This window comes from Mustela nivalis (assembly GCF_964662115.1).
Source record: "Mustela nivalis genome assembly, chromosome: 5".
Taxonomy (NCBI): Eukaryota; Metazoa; Chordata; class Mammalia; order Carnivora; family Mustelidae; genus Mustela; species Mustela nivalis.
The window spans coordinates 85376417-85394404 of NC_139024.1; the positions used below are offsets into that span (position 1 = coordinate 85376417).

The following is a 17988-nucleotide window of genomic DNA, read 5'->3' on the forward strand; positions in this document are numbered from 1 at the left end:
CCGGGCCACGTACTACGTGAGCATACTATACCTATCTGTAGCATGCAAGTGGCAGTGTGTGAGGGAGCATGTCTCACAGGCACGGTGTGCAATGTAGACGGCACTCCCTGGGGTGCAGAGACTTGGACTTGAATGTCTAGATAAATCTGAGAGCCCTTGTTTGTAAGATTAATATGAGACGGCTCTCCGGGGAGGGTTGATGTGGGAAGTACATGCATACAGATGTTCTTTGTACCTAGATCATGACCACTGCCTGGCAGTGTAGGGACCTGCTTGGGTAATGAACTGTGATGTGGGATTGAGTGTTGGAAGCAGCAACCACAGACAGGAATGATGAGTATCATCTTCTCAGCAAAACAAAGGGGTCAGAGGAAAGATCCTTGCAAGTCTGTGGTCAAGGACACCTAGGATAGTTGCTGAGTTTCTCATTCTTCAGGGGGAATAAAAGGGATGGGAGTTGAGGTCGAATGTCGTATGACTTTCAAGACCAGCAGTTCCTGGGAGAATTCCATCCTGCCCTTGGTGTGTGTCAGGCAGAGATAAATCCCCACTGGGGGAGTAGCTGAGGAAGCAAGACACGTGGCTCTGCCCCAGGGCAGTTAGAACCACAGACAGTTTGCTGGGGACCAGGGGCAGCAGCTGCTTTAACCTATGGGCTAAGACGAGGAGCTGGTATTCATAAGCCACTCAGTCTCTAAGAGCCTTTGCTGTCTATTCCCTGTCACGTCATCTGGGAAGGTTTTTTAGGCCAGTGGGTCAAATATGTCATTGGAGGGCAAGGGGGTTCCTCTTAACACCTTTCCTAGTCTTCTTGTCTAGAGCAATTAACTTTATATGTTGATTATTTACAGAGTGAACATGCAATACTGTTCCCTATCAGAGAGGAAGAGTAGGCCTGCATCTATGCATTTCCTTCCTCTGTAGACCCATCCCTGACATGGCACCTTAGCTCTCTCTGTTGTATTGCCGTGAAGATCCACCTTTCATTTCTCTTAGCCTTTTCCTTCATACCAATACTTCTTCTCTATTCCATCTTGTTTCCCATCAAGATGGCAGCCCCCTCCTGTGTCTTGTTGAGCTGATCCTTTTCTGAGTCTCGAGAAGTCTGCCATTGCATTCTCTTGCTTCTAGGAAGTAGGTCTTGAGCAGTCTGCTTGGCTGCTAAGACTTCCCAAAGCCAATTTCAAAGTATCATTCTCGAGCCAAAGAAGTATTGTTGAGTACTGTTTTTGTGGCCAGCACTGTGTTTAAAAACTATGGGGAGGCTGGGAAGATTCTAATCTAATCTCAGCTCTCAGAGTCCATAATTCTAGTTCAGGAGACAAGGTGTAAATACAAAAAACAAATGGAAAAATAATAAAAGTTAAAATTGGAGTCTAATAGGAACCAGGGAACTCCTATTTGTCATGGATGTTATTTCCAGATGGTGCCACGAGATTGCTCTCCAGCCTCGGTCCGGTTTTCCTGTTGGTTTTAGATTGCTGTTGTATTCTGTGTCTGAAGGATCCAGTGGAGTGAAGAGACGCTTTTCTGGGTTGAGTTCACACTATCATTGCCTTTGTTTGCAATTGCAGTTAATCTCCCTATTTATCTCTTCTTTTGTTATTTAATGGAAGTCTGTGACAGAGGGACTCAGTTTGTATCAAAGACCTGCCACAGAAGAAGGTTAGCTGTGTGGTGCCTGGGCACTGGTCTTTGCCAACCATGGGGTCTCCAGCCTCTCTTCATATTACTATGTACTACAAGGATGAGTCTTTCCTGAAAAATGTGATTTTGAGTTGTAGTTGTCTTCCACTGAAAAAATCCAGCTTAAGAATTGGCTCACATGCTCTAGTTCAGCAAAGGGTAAACACCCCATTAATGTGCCAGTGTCTTGTTTTTCTTGTCACAGACAGGCAGCATGAACTCCCCCAGACTGGGGACTAGGGCTAGGAGATCCTAGAAATTGCCTGGGAGGACAGCAAAGGGTCCAGGTAAGATGGGGAAGAAAATCTTGCCATCCAGTAACATGGGTGTGTACATGTGAGCCACGGATGGACCCCTCCTGCAGCTCCAAGTCAATCCTTGCACTCTGGGGGAACTGAGCGATCGCAAGGGATCCAGGGCCACCAATGGTTCCTTCATTTGGGCTTAGAAGCCCCTTGCCATGGTCTAAAGAGGCTGAGCTGCCCCCAGGCTCTTGTGTGGGTGCAATGAGTCCCTTTGCCAACACAATGTCCCAACATTGGAAACCTGGATGGTAGAGTGATGTGATGTGAAAAGTTGGGAATGAATGGCAGGCCAGAGGATGGGGTCTCGTTGCTGGGGGCTAGCAGAGAGTGAGACTTTCTCTGAGGAAGTCTCCTGGGAGCAGAGTGAGGAAATGCATTTAGCACCATCCTGACTAAAATCTTGGGGAGAATGTCTGCATTCCTAGGACCGGCCAGCCCTTCCGCAGATGGGGTGCATGGTGCTTCCCATCACCAGGGAGACCAGCAACAGATGCTTGGAGGGGATAAGGGTTATGGAAGACTGCTTCCTGAGGTAAGGGCGGTGTGGAAGTTGCACCTGTGAAACCTGTTGGCACCTGTGGGACCCTATTCTGATGTCTGCGGTAAGAGCGGGGTTTTAGCTATTTCTTTTCACAGAAAAACATTTTCTTTTAGTCTTCTGCCTCAAGCAGCTATGAGCATGTAATACTTAGTAACTGAATACTCTCCACGAATGCAAACAAAAGCTCCAATCCTGAGAAGGGAGTAGACCCTGGGTTACACCCCTTCGGTACCAAATATTCATTTAATGATTGTTATTACAATAACATTAAACAGATGTAGACATTTTTTAAAAATGTGGGCTTGGTCTTCCTGACGTTTCATTTGATTTAAAAAGACTGATTAGCTGCTGGGAAAAACCCTTTCAAAGCTTTGTGTGAGTTTCATTAATTCCTTTGCTCTATGGCCACAAGCAAGATGGGACCACCAGTGTTACCAGCTCATCCTATCTGATTGGATATGTTTCAGCCCAAAAGCACATTTGTCACAGGGTTGTCAGAACCTTACTAGAGTTAAGTGAGCTCTGTATTGAGAGGCTTTCAAAGACCACATCTTCAGCCCTGCCATCCCAACCCACTCTCCCGCTGGAAACAGACCTGAACTCTAGTATAAACCAGAACCAGGAAACATACCAATTCCAGAATAATTCCTGGGGTGCCTGGGTGGCTCAGTCAGTTAAGCATCTGTCTTTGGCTCAGGTCATGATTCCGGGGTCCCAGAATCGAGCCCCAGGTCAGGCTCCCTGCTCAGTGGGGAGTCTACATTTCTCCTCTCCCTCTGCCCCCGTCCCCTGCTCATATTCTCTCTCTCTCTCTCTCTCAAATAAATAAACTCTTAAAAAATAGAATTCTTTTTAAGCTTGTGTTTCTTAAACTCAAGTGTACAAAAGAATCCCTTGGGAACTGGTTTTGTCTGTAGAGTTTGGGGATCTTGCCTCAGAAGTTCTGGAGCTCCAGGACTCTGGACACTGTTCAGCTGGTGGTTTTCAAACCTGCTTTCATGTTGAAATCTTTAGACAAATGGATGCTTAGCTCCTACCTAATTAAATTAGAGTATCTGAGGGATGAGGCCCAGTGTTGGGAACTTTTACAAGCTATGTGGGTCATTTTCCTATAAAGTCAGATTTGTCAGGCACTGATGTAAGCTCTGAAGCCCCAGGGAAGGACAAGGCTGAGGGCCCCATATTGGATGAGGCAGCTAGTGTGACATGCTCATCTTCAGACAGACAGGTGTTCTGCTCCAACACATCCAACTGACGACCCCAGAAAATCATAGCTTACTGTGGATATGTGTTAGAAGGTTTGTGAAACCCCAGGGTTCATTTGCTAAAAGTTGTGTGGGTGAGCATATAGCCATTTTTCCAGAGGGAGTGTCCTCAGCTTTCACTAGAGGTACTTTATTTTCTCCCCCAGCCCTTGTTTTATTCATTTATTCATTCCCGCCACCCCGTCCTGCTCTCATTCTGCTCCCTCACACATGTAACCATTCTTATGGTTAAAGCATGTGACAGTCTATCTTTACCTTTGCCTCTTCTGTTTGTTTTGGGTGTGTCTATTTATTATCTCCATGAATTGTGCATTCTTAGTGCTGTCTGTGCTGGTGTGTGTATATTCATCCATTGCTCCTGACTTCATGGGCAGCTTCCCCGAGATTTTATCTCATTGCTTCCCCAGGGATGGACACCCAGGCTTCGGGCTCTCCTCAGCCACAAACTGAGCTGCTGAGAACATCCTCACGTATGTCCCTTTCAGAGCCCACAGGAGAGCTTCCGGGGAGACAGACCGGGAAGCAGAAGCACTGGGCCGTGGGGGCCGCATGTACTTGCATGGACTAAGGGGGCTGCACAGCACTCTGGAAGGCTGCTCCTGGCTACACCCCTCCCACCATTGCTGGATTCCTAAAGTGATCTGAGACCCCCCCATTCACAAGGCACCAAAGTGAGAAAGCCAGTGGTTAACCATCAAGCTGGGCCCTCCGTACTGCTTGCGCTTTTCTTTTTTCAGCTCTACCTTCTTTCCTGTTCCCTATGACATCTGTATGAAACCTCTGCCACCACATCTGCCACTACCCTCACGACTCTTATTCCACTTCAACTTCCACAGAGAAAATAGAGGCCATCTTTAACTCCCTCCCTTCACTTCCAAAGGCATCAACAGCAGCCCTGTCTTGCCTCGTTTTTCTCTCCAGGCTCACCTCACTGGGATCTTTGAGGCCTTCCCTCCCCAGACCTTCTCCCTGAGGCCTTGCTGCATCAGTCCTTCTCCTTCTGTCCGTCTGTCTGTCTCTCTCTCCACAGGCTTGCTTCTGTGGCCTGCAATGTTCACCACTTCTCTCCCGTTCTGAAACAAACCTCTCTTCTCCTTAGGCCTCCCTTTTCCCTCCTTCGAATGTTTGTCGTCTATCACAGACTATTTTTTATTTTTTTAAGATTTTATTTGTTTATTTGACAGAGAGAGATCACAAGTAGACAGAGAGGCAGGCAGAGAGAGAGAGGGAAGCAGGCTCCCTGCTGAGCAGAGAGCCCGATGCGGGACTCGATCCCAGGACCCTGAGATCATGACCTGAGCCGAAGGCAGCGAGCGGCTTAACCCACTGAGCCACCCAGGCGCCCTATCACAGACTTTCTGAACACATGTTCACGTGTGCTCCATTTGCTCAGCTCCTTTTCACGTGCTCCCTCAGTCCCAGCCCTCCGACCCATGGTCCATGGTCGCCTGTTTGCTTGGTGCACTGGGTCCAGCCTCCCCGGCTTCTTTCTTTCTGGTGTTGGACACCACTCACAGCATGCTTCTTGGAGCCACTCCCCTCTTGGTTTTCAGTTCAACATGTTCTCCTGGGTCTCCTTTGCTTCTCTCTCTGTTTCTCAGCCTCCCTCTGCTCCTTAGAACTCCCTGGATCTCCCTCGCTTCTCTCTCAGCCTCCCTCACAGCCTCCTCTCCCTCCCTGTCCTTTAGAGCTTTTCCCATTTCTACCCTCTAGACCCCTGCATCTCTACCTGTTTTCCTGAGCTTGGCCACTCCTTAGACTTCCTTAAAGCATTGATAAGCATATGACTCCCAAACCTGGATCTCATTTTAATTCAATGCATTGGTTTTGAACATTTTCAAATGTTTGTGTGCTAAGATCCAGAATCACGTGTGACTCAGTTTAAGAGTTCACAGGCTAGGACATTCTCTTCTGAACTCTGGACCCAGGCATCTGGCCGTCTTTCTGTCTGCCACAGTCTGCAGCTATGCATCTAAACTGCGTATGAGCTGAAACGAATTATGTACCCTGAAGTTTTTTCTAAAGGTTCCAGAGGCCAAATTGACAGTATGTCAGCAGACGCTGCTGCCCGCTCTGCTTCCGGCTGGAGAACGCACCAGAGGCCTCTGGGTCACAGGCTGTGCACACGTTTACTCCCTTTGAGTAGGAAGCACAGGGCTGCAGCAGCTGGAGGGTCCAGAGTTCTGAGATGATAATTCGGTCTACAGACTTTTTTTCTTTTGCCTTTGGAGCAGTATGACATGGACAAAGTCACAGGCAGATAGGAATTAGTGTAACAGGGGAGAACTGGAGACAAAGTTGGTGCTATCAGTGTCAGATCCCGCCCTGATGTTGCATACCCCAGTGGTACAGGGATGAGGAGGTTCCCATGTAGGAAAAGTCCTGCCGGGCTGGACACAGTTCACTGTGAAGCTAAATACACGTCAGGCCCTTCTTTTAGAAGTTAGGTTAAGCAAGTTAGGGACAATGGAATACCAAGTTTCTTTGAGACTGGCCCGGCTAAGCTTCGGGGGACCAGTGGCCCTGTGAGCCAGCCTTACCTCTGCTTCAAAATCTGCTTGTTATCTTCGATGGTAATGCTGTCAGCGTGGTCCCTCTTGAAGATTTCAAAAGCCTCTTGTCGTCCTAAGGACATTTCTTCTCTCATCCCTGTTTGGAGACACGGGGAAATGGCCTCAGTCATGAAATCAGGATCCCATTAATTTCACTGTCATTTTAGGTGGACCACAAAGCCAGCCCTGGCTCCAAGAGGCTCACAGCAGAGAGGCTCCTGACCAGACAGGTGGCCCTGGCCTCTTCCAGCTGGCCACCGACCCAGCAAGGAGGCCCTTCCAGCGACAACCTGCACCCTGCAGGGCTGTGCCTGTGCAGGCATGTGAACTTGTGGGGGGTGGAGTTTGGAATGTTTGGTCGGAGGAAATGAGAACCAGAGTGCCAGGCCCTGGATTGCCGAGAACATCTGCAAATGCACTTTCTGCCATCATTCGGTACCACGGCTCTCCCCATTTTCCTGCTATGCCCTGTTTTGGTTTTCTGTTCAATTTCATGCTGGATTTCCAGGCATTTAGTTAAAAGTGGTACAGTCCAGACTGAAAGATACAGAATCTAGAAAATTCTACTCTTAGTCTCCATATAACGACTCATCCTTGTCTCCTGTGTCTAGAGAGGGGCCTTGGTGCTTACTCTGAGGATAGGTTTTCCATCGAAAGATCCATGAGCAGGTTGTGATGGAAGCTCCTAGGCCATGTCTAACTCCAACATTCTGGGTTGCTATCCTTGCTACTGGGCCCTGCTCAGGGGCCAAATTCTGAAATCCAGAGTCAGGACAGCTAGGGATGATGTAGTGAACAGGTGGCATTTCTGCACCGTAGACCTCTTTCTCCCAGCCTCCCAGAGGAAGGGTCAATGCTGGTGCATGCCTGGGATCCCTAAGTGACAACTGAATACATAGCTGGATTTTGGATGAGTCTATAGACTTTTTTTTTTTTTTTTTTTTTATGCCTCTTTTAAGTTTTGGTTCCTTTTCCCCATGTTTTCATCCAGTTAATTCTACTTATCTTTGAAGCCCTGGCTGAGTGTTACCAACCCCGAAAAGCTTTCCCTGAGGCCCAGGCAGCACGAATCCTCCCTCTATTATGTACCTATCAATGCATCTGTAACACGTACAGCCCACTGTCACTTCACATGACAATCCTTTCTGGTGACAGGCATGTTTCTAGGAGGTAGAGATTACATCTTTGTGAATCCCTAGTGTCTTGTTCAATGTCTAGCATTTAGAAGGTGCTCAACAGATGTGTGTTAAATGAATCAGGTCAGGAATGAACCAGGAGTGAAAATGAGCCTTGCTCTAATTGCCACATGAACATGATCCAGGGTGAGAGGGGTTTGCTGTGAGGCCCCAGGTTCCGGAGACCCATACATATGGGCCACGTACCACATCTCCTCCTGCCTGGAAAAAACCCGTGGAGTCTCATCACCAGGCCTCGGGGTAAGGAACCGGACCAGCCCATCTGACACCAATTTAATGATTACTGTTGATAAAAATAGCACCATGAAGAATGTCTAAATGGTGAGGCACACAAGACGCCCCACCCTTTTCCAATCAGAAGCAAATGGGCACGTCTTGGCTTTGTCTCCACATCTGCCCTGCACACTCCAGAACCGGGTCAGCCTGGGAACGGGTTTGGGGGGGACTCGGAAAGATGAGCTCTACTGTACAAGACGCATTAACCAAGGGGCACTTTTCATCCAGCAAAGCCCACAGGGAGCCGAGGGACTCAAGCCATACCTCTCCCTGCCCCTGATCTGTGCCTAGTTCTGACAATGTGTGCTTTTCACTGCTAATGAAACAGCAACGGGGGGTAGAGGGAGCAAATCTCTCTGGAATGGAGTGGGGGTTGAGGAGAGCGCCAGGGAGACCACAGGAGAGCCTGCCTGGGGGATCCCCCAAATTGCTTCCCACAGAGGAGGTGATGAGAAGGCAACAGCAGGGGTGAGGGGCGGGGAGAGGGTTGTTCGAAAAGCTGCAGTGAAGGAGATGGGTTCATGGCCTTTTCTTTCCCAGGCTCTGCTTTCTTTCAGAGCTGAGAGTCCAAAATCGACAGCTGGGAGGAGTGGCCATGCCGAGATTTCTCAGCGCCCATGGCACTGTTATAGCAGCCGGTCCTGGAAGAACTTAGAACCAACTGAAAAGCCTGTTGCATCTTCCTTGAAGTGCAGAGGGGGCCTGGGTAGTAGGAACAGAAAGGACGTGGGGTGAACAGGAGAGAGAAGCTCAGAAAGGTAATTTGCTCTCACTTTCCAGAGGATCTTGAAAGTCTTGCTAAAAAATGTGGGGCCAGCGCCGTATCACAGTATGTGGGTGCCACCAATTTTCCAAGACTTAAAAGTCAGTGAAGTACATGTTACGAGAAAGAAAGTTACACTGGAAGCACTTCATACTTTTGATTTAAGAGGTCCTTGGGGTCCTGCAGTACTTTGGGCTTATTGTCAGGAACATGGGATCAGCTTTCCTCCAGTGACGATGGAGTATTCTGGAATTGGAGTTCTCTGATGGTGGTGAGCTCAGGTGAGTGGTCGTTAATGTGAGGGCTCTAATTCTGGCAGCTTGTGTTCCCCATGTCTGCTCAGGGAGGCCAAGGAGTGGTGGCTGTGATGCCCAGCTTCTGAAGGCAGAGAGGCAATGTAGGGCCTGGAAGCCTACTAAACAGTTGTTTTCCCCTCTCAGGATTTAGAAAACAGCTTTCTTATATGGCAAGCTCTGGCCTCCAAGTACACAATGTCCCCATTAGAAGGAGTAAGAGCAGTTGGAGCACTAGAGTGACTAAAAGCTTATGAGATAATCATCTATTTATTTATTCTCTCCACCAATATTTATTTCTCCTAGGCACTGCGGTTGGCATGTGGCCGAGCTATAAACTTGAACAAGAAGATTAAAGCTTTGATCCTTGCCCTTCAAGAATTGAAAGTCTAGTGAAGGAGAAAGAAACGTGAGTAGTTACCACAAAAGCTGCTATTTGCTGTAAGGCAGGCATGTGTCCAGCGCCAGGAAATAAAGAGGAGGAAGGTCAGCCCTGTCGGGGAGACTGGGGAGGATTCCGAGGGACAAGCAGCATTTGCCAGGTAGAGCAGGAGTGGAAGAAGATCCCTGACGAAGGGGGAAGAGGAGGATGGAGCAAAAGGGCAACTTGATTCAAATGCACGGTTCTGCCACAGAACAGGAATGGTCTTTGGGGAGAATAAAATGAATTTCTTACGTACTTTACACTAGTCACTGTGTTAAGTGTTTCCTTACCTATTGTATCAGTTAAACTTCTCCATGATCCCAGGTCAGATACCATTTTACAGAGGAAGGAACTGAAGCTCAGTTAAAGAAATGTTATAAAGTGGTCAAAACAGCCCGGCGTTTTAGAGGAAGTCAGTTCTGCTCTCAGATCCACTTCTCCAGGGAGTCTGACTGAGAGAGGAGGCAAGTGGTAGGCCTCAAAGTGCCTTGCTAGGGGCGGATCTGCCCATGCCCATGGGATTTCACTCTCATTACTGTCTATCTTGTCCAAAACCCTGAATGTTCTTTACAGTATCACAGAAAAAAACAGAAGCACAAATTTTGTTTTACTGTTTCTATTATTATTTCTAGACTGTGTGCACTCCATGGGGCAGTGATTTTTGTGAGTTTTGTTTGCTGCAGTATTTCTAGCACCTGGATGGTACCTGGCATGTAGGAGGAGCTCAAATTCTTTGGAATGAATAAATGAATGTCTTATGTGCTTAATGTTCTTCCTTCTAGCACAGCATACTGTAACATGACAGGGTAAGCGCTCCCACGGCTCTTCCTCCCTCAGCCACCACACCCCTGGGTGGGTGCATCTCCTGTATAGTGTGATTTTAGAAATTCACACACACACAGATGCACACACCACACACACACATGAAAATCAACACCATCTTTTCCCACTACATGTTATTATGCTTCATAGCCCGCCCTTAGAGATTCCAGCTCCAAGAAGCTTTTATAAAAATGCAAATACTCTTGAAGGCATCCTTGTCTTGGAGCTAGCAAAGACAAACTCCACAATCTGTTGACAATTAGTTAACAGGTTCTGCAAAGACAAGACATAAGATGGTGTCTCAGGCTGGTGCCAAAATGGGGGAAAATCTGAGCCTGAAAGGGAAGGCACAATGGCAAAGACCAATTGTGCCTTCTCCCCAACTTTGTTTAGTCTGTTAGACTCAGCTGCGCATCAAAGCGGAGGACCTTAGGAGTTCCTGCTTGCCCTGACCATTTCTAGTTCGTGGTTGTTTCCTTTTAGTGAATTTCAGTCGTAGGTCACAGTGTCGAATCCCAGAAAGCATGGATGACTCAGAGGAGCCTGCTGGCTTGCTGAAGCACAGGACAGTTTAAGACCCAGAGGAGAGCACATAAAATATTACAGGCCAGGATAAAATTTCAAACGAAACAAAGCAAAAACCAAAAGACAAACAAACGAACCAAAAACCCTAAAGAAGGAGAGGAGTTTCTCCATCTCAGTCCCCAAAACGCGACATTGCAATTCTAGGTTGTGAGCTAGATGGAAAATGCTTCCAAATCCTAAAGACGTAGCCTCTTCTGGATTTTGATAATTCTTATGAACAGCACTTTGGTAGAAATGGGAGACAACAAGGCACTCACAAAATCAGCCTTGACATGTAGCTTCTGATACTGTTAGGCATACAAAATTCTTCGGTTCTTGTCCCTCACCCATTTCTAAAATGCGCGCGCTCTCTCTCTTTTGCCATCCTGAAATTTTGCCCTTTGTTTTGCTGGAGAATATGCATCAGTCCTGTTAGAAGCTCTCCCCACCCCCAAGACAGGATCCCATGGAAACCAAATGGAAAGGAAAAACATCGGAAGTGGAGAGTTTATGCTCCTGCCTTTGGGCCTGCTGTCTGATTTCCTTTAGTCTGGAGCACAAGGGCCAGAGCTCATTTTCCTGGCTGCCCCAAACAACCTACTGCTGCTTAAGCTATTGCTTAAAAATTGACAAAGGTAAAATGATGGAGAGTTGTGTTATTCATGCTGAAAAATGGATTTCCTGGTCAGAGCCAAAAATCTGTTTTCCTTGGGAATGACGTCCATTCATGTGGTGCCTCAGTTCCCTCTGACTGAAGAAGGAAGGGGAGAAAAGAACACCCACAGGGAACGAAGAAAAGTGAGCCATGGGGTGGGATTCTGACAGGAATGGGGGCGTGGATCACACTGGTGGGGACTAAACGCAAGAGAAGGCTCAGAGCTGGGTAGGAGGCATTCAAGGCTGAGACAGGGAGGAAACTGGATGTGGGGCATGATTACATGACTTATGGCTTGGTAGCAGAAGTTTTTGAAACCACAGGTGAGGGAGTGGCTTTGATATAGTGACATGAAGAATTCCTACAATATATAGGACATGGAAGTGCAAACAGAAATGAGAAGCAACGGGCAGAGATAGAGTATGGTTTTGTACAGTATGTGATACAAAATTCTCTAGGCACTGAAATTTCTCAGCAAATGTTGACTTAGGTAAAATATACAAAAGTATCCTCCTAGGACACCTGGGTGGCTTAGTGCGTTGGGGCCTCTCCCTTCGGCTCGGGTCATGATCTGAGGGTCCTGGGATCAAGCTCTGCATCGGGCTCTCTGCTCTGAGGGGAGCCTGCCTCCTCCTCTCTCTCTCTGCCTGCCTCTCTGACTACTTGTCTGTCAAATAAATAAATACTATCTTAAAAATAAGTATCCTCCTATAAATAATTTTAAGAGAATTCCATCCTTTGGTGTATAGAGAAGTTAGAATGAATGGATCAGTAGGAGGGAGAGGAAGGAGGAATTTAAATGAGAGGAAGGGATAAATCTATCAAAGCAGCATGAAACATAAAACGTCAGGAGGGAAATGAAGGAAAGCTCAGTGGTCCAGCACTCTTGGGAACGGTGTCTGGAATAAAGATGTCCCAAGAGCCATCGAATGGAAATGATGGCTACAGCCAGAAACTCTGCGGCGAAGGACAAGTCAGCAGCTTCTAGCATGGAAAGCAAAGTGTCCACTGCTGCTGGACTGAAAACACGCATGAGATGGGGAGGTGCTAAAAGATCTTATAAAGAGAAATGGCCCATTTTCCAGAAAGATTCAGAGGGACATTTGAGACATTTTACCTTCCTCCCCTCATTGTGGGGCAGATGCTGCGTTTAGGAAGGAGGAGGTTTCTGGAAGTTACGTGAAAGACCTGCATGGTGCATAGGTAGGCACTGCCTTCCCATGTTCCTTCCTCACACTCACGGAAGGCATTTTCAGGCAGCCTAAGTCACTTGTCTCCTTTCACGCATGGCTCCCAGATTACCATGCAATCAAATGACAACTGTTATTAACTTTTCTCATTTCTATTTTTCTGGGGAAAAATAACAGCCCAGTTCTACCACCTCTGGGGCTGACATGCAGGGGTTTTTCCCCAGGGAGCAGCATCATGGCCCAAGTACTGGAGTCACTGAGAGGGGCTGTCTGGGAGCATATGCCAAGGAGCCCTCTGTCCATGTTTCCCTGCCACCAGAGCGGTGGAGGCCACCATAGGAAGCAGTGTCATGTGCCATGGGTCTGTTTACTTTAAGGACCAGCTCAGCTACAATTTGAGGGGGCGCTGGGCGGGTGCAGCAGGGTATGGAATCTGAGGACGAGGGGAAGACAAAACCACTTAGCCACGGCCAAAGTGACTGCAGATGTGAAGACCAAGAGTAGATCTTTTGGGGTGACCAAGGAAGCTTGCCCAACCTACTTCCTGCTTTTCAGTGACACTTCTGGAATGAGTTGGTGCCCTAGGCCTTGGGGTTAAAGGCCTATGTTCAAACCAGAAGATACCACCTGGGCTGAAGTCCTCAGATTAGGACTGGTCTTGGAGTTTCCTAAACTGCCACATGAAAGCCATCAAAGGAGAACCTTTAATTTGTAGATTCTTAGGGCTGGCTTGGACCAGACTGAAGCATGGTAAGCTTGGCAGGGGCTCGAGGGAGTGGAGTAAAGGGAAAATCTGAAGTGGAAAGCCACGGAAACCTTAGGAGACCCACCCAGTAGTGGCACCACATCTAAATAAATCAAATGGGCTCCTGGTTCCTGGTGCCAGAGATCACACATACCACCAGCAAGCCTTGTAGGCCCAGCAGCGCAGACCATGTGGGCTGGGTGGACTTAAGGGGCAGTGTTCGAAGCTGGTTGTGTTTTTCTTTCGTCTTGGTAACCATGTCTGATTCACCCTCCTGCTGCAGCTGCATGCTGGATGTTAGTCTGAGAGGGTGCTGAAAGGCCTAGTGTGCCAACTGAGTGGACAGACTTGGAGCACCTAGAAGAATGGCAGCTGCTTGAGGGCAGTGGCTCATTTCCAACAGTCACATTAAGTCTGTGGTCCTGAAGGTCATCTGCCGAAGACCTTGCATTTCCTAACCCGGCCTCTCTGGGGTTTTTCTTCTGTGAGCGTTCTTATTCAGGACAAAGTGCCCATGTGGGTTGCTTAGAAAAACCCATGGACAGACACAGGCATGGAGCTTGGAGAAGAGCCTGGGTCATGTTGGCATTTCTGCGTTTTGGAGTTAACTCAGGAATCTGGAGGCCAGCAACATTTCCATTAAATAAGACAGCATGGCGTGGCTCCTGCTGCCAGGCGAAACTAGATCTATGGAGTCTTTTCCATCGATTTCAGTCAGCCTTGGTGTCCAATTCCATGCCCAATATTTGGACCAACACTGGAAATGTGGGTGGAAGGACATGTGGGCTCAAGCCCTTTATGGGCTAAAGGGCAGTTGATGGAGTGGCCCACTGAATTGAAAGGCAGCATTTCTCTTCAGCTAATAAGTGGCTCCAAATGCTGCAGAATCTGAAAAACACAGGATTCCCTGAGTTTGAAATGTCCTGACCATTTCCAAAGGCCATGGTCAACAGGGTTCTGTTGGCTGGCTTCTATGTCATCCTGTGCTTTGGGGGAAGTGGTTAGAGCATTGCTCACATGCCCTATTGTCTGACAAATGAAGGCAGATTTCTATCTACTCCTGAATTAGGAATGAATTCCACTGTACTCTCAAATTTATTCTGCTACATTCTTAAAAGAGAATTTAAAAAAATACATTCTAGACTAGTAGCCTGTTCCCTGAAATGCATGTAGATTTAAATAAAATTCTGTTTCTCTGGCTTGGAAGTAAGCAAAAGGTAAAATGGAGTTTGGGGACACTGGTATTCATTTTTGGGGGGCAAAAAACAAGGAAGGAGGAAATTACTTGTTGTGTGTCTTCTATGTGGCAGGCACTCTTTCATGCTTCACAAATAAGAAATCACAGATATTTACTAATCTCACAAGTCTATTGGTGGTGATGGGGGGGGATCTAATGCTTATTGAGAACTTTGCATGTGCTAGAGGCATTACGTATGTTGTCTCATTTAATTCTCACAGTGACCCTATCAACTAGGTAGTATTGGGTCCATTCTACAGGTAGGGGAATTGAGGTTGAAAGAGGTTAAAATGACCCCAAGACAACAGTTAGCAAAATGGCAATGCCATAACTTTATCTCAGCTTTGTCTCACTCTGGAACCCTTTTTCTGCATGCCGTGTTAGAAGAAAATCACTCGCCTAGTAGAAATGACCTCACGAATACCAGCAAACCACTGAGGTCAGACCTAAGGGGTCAGGAGGTCATGAGAAAAAGACCATGTTGGGAGGGTTGTGTGTTGGGTTGTGCACTGAAAACCATGAATGCACATGGCAGCTCGGGAGAGCTGGAAATGTTCATGAATGAGAAGCTTGGGCAGGCACCAGATGGCCAAGAAGAGCTGCTCCACCTGGAGCCCCAGGGCCTGGGTGAGGATCGGAGGGAAAGGGAGGGTTGTAGGGGAGGCTTAGGTCTCTGCCATAAGGACTTTATTAGTTAACCAACTAGGTCGGACCCATGTAAGTATCTTTCCCTAATCTATATGGAGCTTCAGTTCTGAAGAGTCTCCATAGTCAAAGAGTTTATGCACTTAAAATGATGGTGTTGGACCAAAGCAGGGGGATACTATAGAGAGAAGGGGTAGGGTCCAGGTTCTGAGAGTGTGGACTTTGGCAGAGAGTAATTTCCTGTCCCCAAATGAGCAACAGCCATGAGAAAGAGATGAAAAGGATCCAAGGGGTCATCATTTTCCCTTTGGCCCCTCTTTATCCTGACTGCTTTTCCTCTAGAAAGAATTTCATTGTTTAAATGTAACATTTGTTTATTCACTGAGACAGTGAGACAACTGGTGAAGTAGACCATCTGTCAGTAGTACTGAGTATCTGCTCTATTGACAGTCCTCTTCTATGGTTAATGGTACAGATAAATAGAAGAAATCTTGTCCTTGACATTGTGATAGAAAGCACTGGGGGTGTAGGAAGGTCAAAGCTTACATTAGAAAGCTGGCAAACACTCATAGACAATGCATTGGTGGTAGTATGGAGCAAGTGGTGTAGATGATCACAAGAAAGTGAAAAAAGGACCGTGGTCAGATTGCAGAAGACTTTTCAATAAATGTGCCACCCAAGGCAGGGATTAGGGAAACTGAGGAGCAGGAGCTGGAGGAATGGAGGCCAGTGTCACTCCTTGCATAGGAACACAGAGAGGCAAGGTCATAGGGGCGGAGAGGGGCCCACCATGTTCAGGGACAGGCACAGAGATCGACTAAAAGCACCTTGGGTTTCATTTTTTTTTTTTTAAGATTTTATTTATTTATTCAATTGAGAGCGCAAGCAGGAGGAGCAGCAGAGGGAGGGGGAGAAGCAGATTCCCTGCTCGTGGGCTCGATCCAAGGACCCCAGCACCATCACCTGAATCGAAGGCAGACATTTAACTGAATGAGCCATACAGGCAGCCTGAGAATGACCTTGGGGTTTCCTCTGACTGTGGGGGGAAGTGGGGCCCAGTGACCTCTAGGTCCAGACACCACACCCTTAATGAGTTCCCTGCATTCCCAGGACATTCCCAGGAGAGGCACACTGGAGTTTTCCACAGGCTTGTCAAGCTACTCTCCTCCCTCAGATGATGGATGAATACCTGCTTTAGAGTGTAACTCTGGGCTACTCTTCTGCTCTTGTGCAGTGGTTGGGAAAAGGTGATAGAATTTCAAGTAGACAGACATGGGTTTGAGCACTGGTTTAACTCACTAGCTGTATGACCTAGGATCTGCCATTTAAATTGCTGTAAGTCTCAAGCTCCTTGTCTATCAAATGAAGCTAATAAAAACTTCTGTCTCTTAATGTTACTGTGAAGTGTTAATGAAAGATGGTGGCATTTGGAGCATCTCTCCATTTTGGAACCGGTGAATACCTTTGCCATGAACTATCTGCATGACTACCATATCTGCCCACCTTCTTCACCCCTCAGGCTCTGAGTCTCCAAAGGCACGTGATTTTTCCTTATGCGTTTGTAGCCCCAGCTCCAGCTCGGTGCCTGGAATACTGCAGATACTCCAAACAAGGTTTATCAAATGAATGATCAATGATGAGATACATCTAGTGAACTTGTTTTTCTTAAAAACATTATTTGTTAAACTGTACATGCATCTCTAGGCAGTCTTCTAGGTATCTATTTTACAGTAATAGAACTGAATACAGCAGCTATGAATCATTTATTTGAAAGTCTGACAGAATAAATGAATAAATATGGGCTCCACTACAAAAAGTGAATTGTAAAAATGAGTTATTATTATCATAAGTAATAATGAGTCATCTAAAAACCTACCCACAGCAAGCTGTTTAGAATGCAAGAACAACTTAAAAACAGTAGGAACGTTCTGGAGGTAGTTGCTAGTTATGAGTTAGCAATGGAGAAGAGAGAGTGGTTTAAACGGTCAGGCAGGCTTCACTGCTTCTGTGTTCTCTGGTTCCTGACCACCCCAGCCAGGCTCATTCCACAGTAACAATCTGTTTTCACTGGGGAGAGAAGCACAACAGGACAGGGGCTTCCTCATCAGTCCTGCCTGGTGAACTCACAGCAAACCAGGCTTTCCTTCTGGTGACAATGGATTAAGCATCTATCATCAAAGGCCAACCCCTCTACCTGAGCTGTGGTTCTCAAACTCCCCTGGCCTTCTTCCCTTATCCCTTCTCTCTTGCCTGAGCAACTGCCCCCCTCTTCTTTGGATTATTTCCACACCTCAAAACCATATTTTAAAATCCATGTTGAATGGGATATAGTTAGATGTAGCTATCTCTGAATTTGTAGGTATAAAATAGAAGGCTAAAATATTCAGTGTTCATTGGTCTTGGTTTCATTAGTGAAATAGGAGCCAAGTTCATCTATTTATAGAGGGATCACAGAGTAAGAGATTCAAGGGCATTTAGATTCCCAGAGGAAGGAAAAAATACTGTTTAACAATATCCACCTCTCCCCATTAACCTTCCAGTTATCTATCTATTTCTCTGGTCACTTTTCATTAAAAAAAAAAAAAAAGCCTCTTCAGGGTTATCTGTATTTACCATCTCTATTCCCTCATTTCCTATTGTCTCCTCAATCCAGTCTAAGGGAATTTCATTCCTTCCATTCTACTGAGAGTATCCCTTTAACATCCTTAGTGATCTAAGCATACCTAAAACCAGTGGTGAGTTTTCTGTTCTCATTTTAGTTGACCTCTCAGCAAATGGTAGAGAAATAAAGTCTCCAACCATTAGACATGCCAGCACCCAGTCCCTAAG

At 46.8% G+C, this 17988-nt stretch overlaps 1 protein-coding gene across 9 annotated transcripts in view; it reads right to left on the bottom strand.

Moving 5' to 3' along the window:
- KIF6 (kinesin family member 6) overlaps nt 1-17988 on the bottom strand; it is a 521280-nt gene that overhangs the window by 98536 nt on the left and 404756 nt on the right. For all 9 annotated transcript variants that reach the window (XM_082731109.1, XM_082731108.1, XM_082731114.1 and 6 more), the window contains one exon: nt 6338-6446. In XM_082731109.1, the coding sequence (XP_082587235.1) occupies nt 6338-6446 (109 nt within the window). The remainder of the gene's footprint in view (nt 1-6337; nt 6447-17988) is intronic.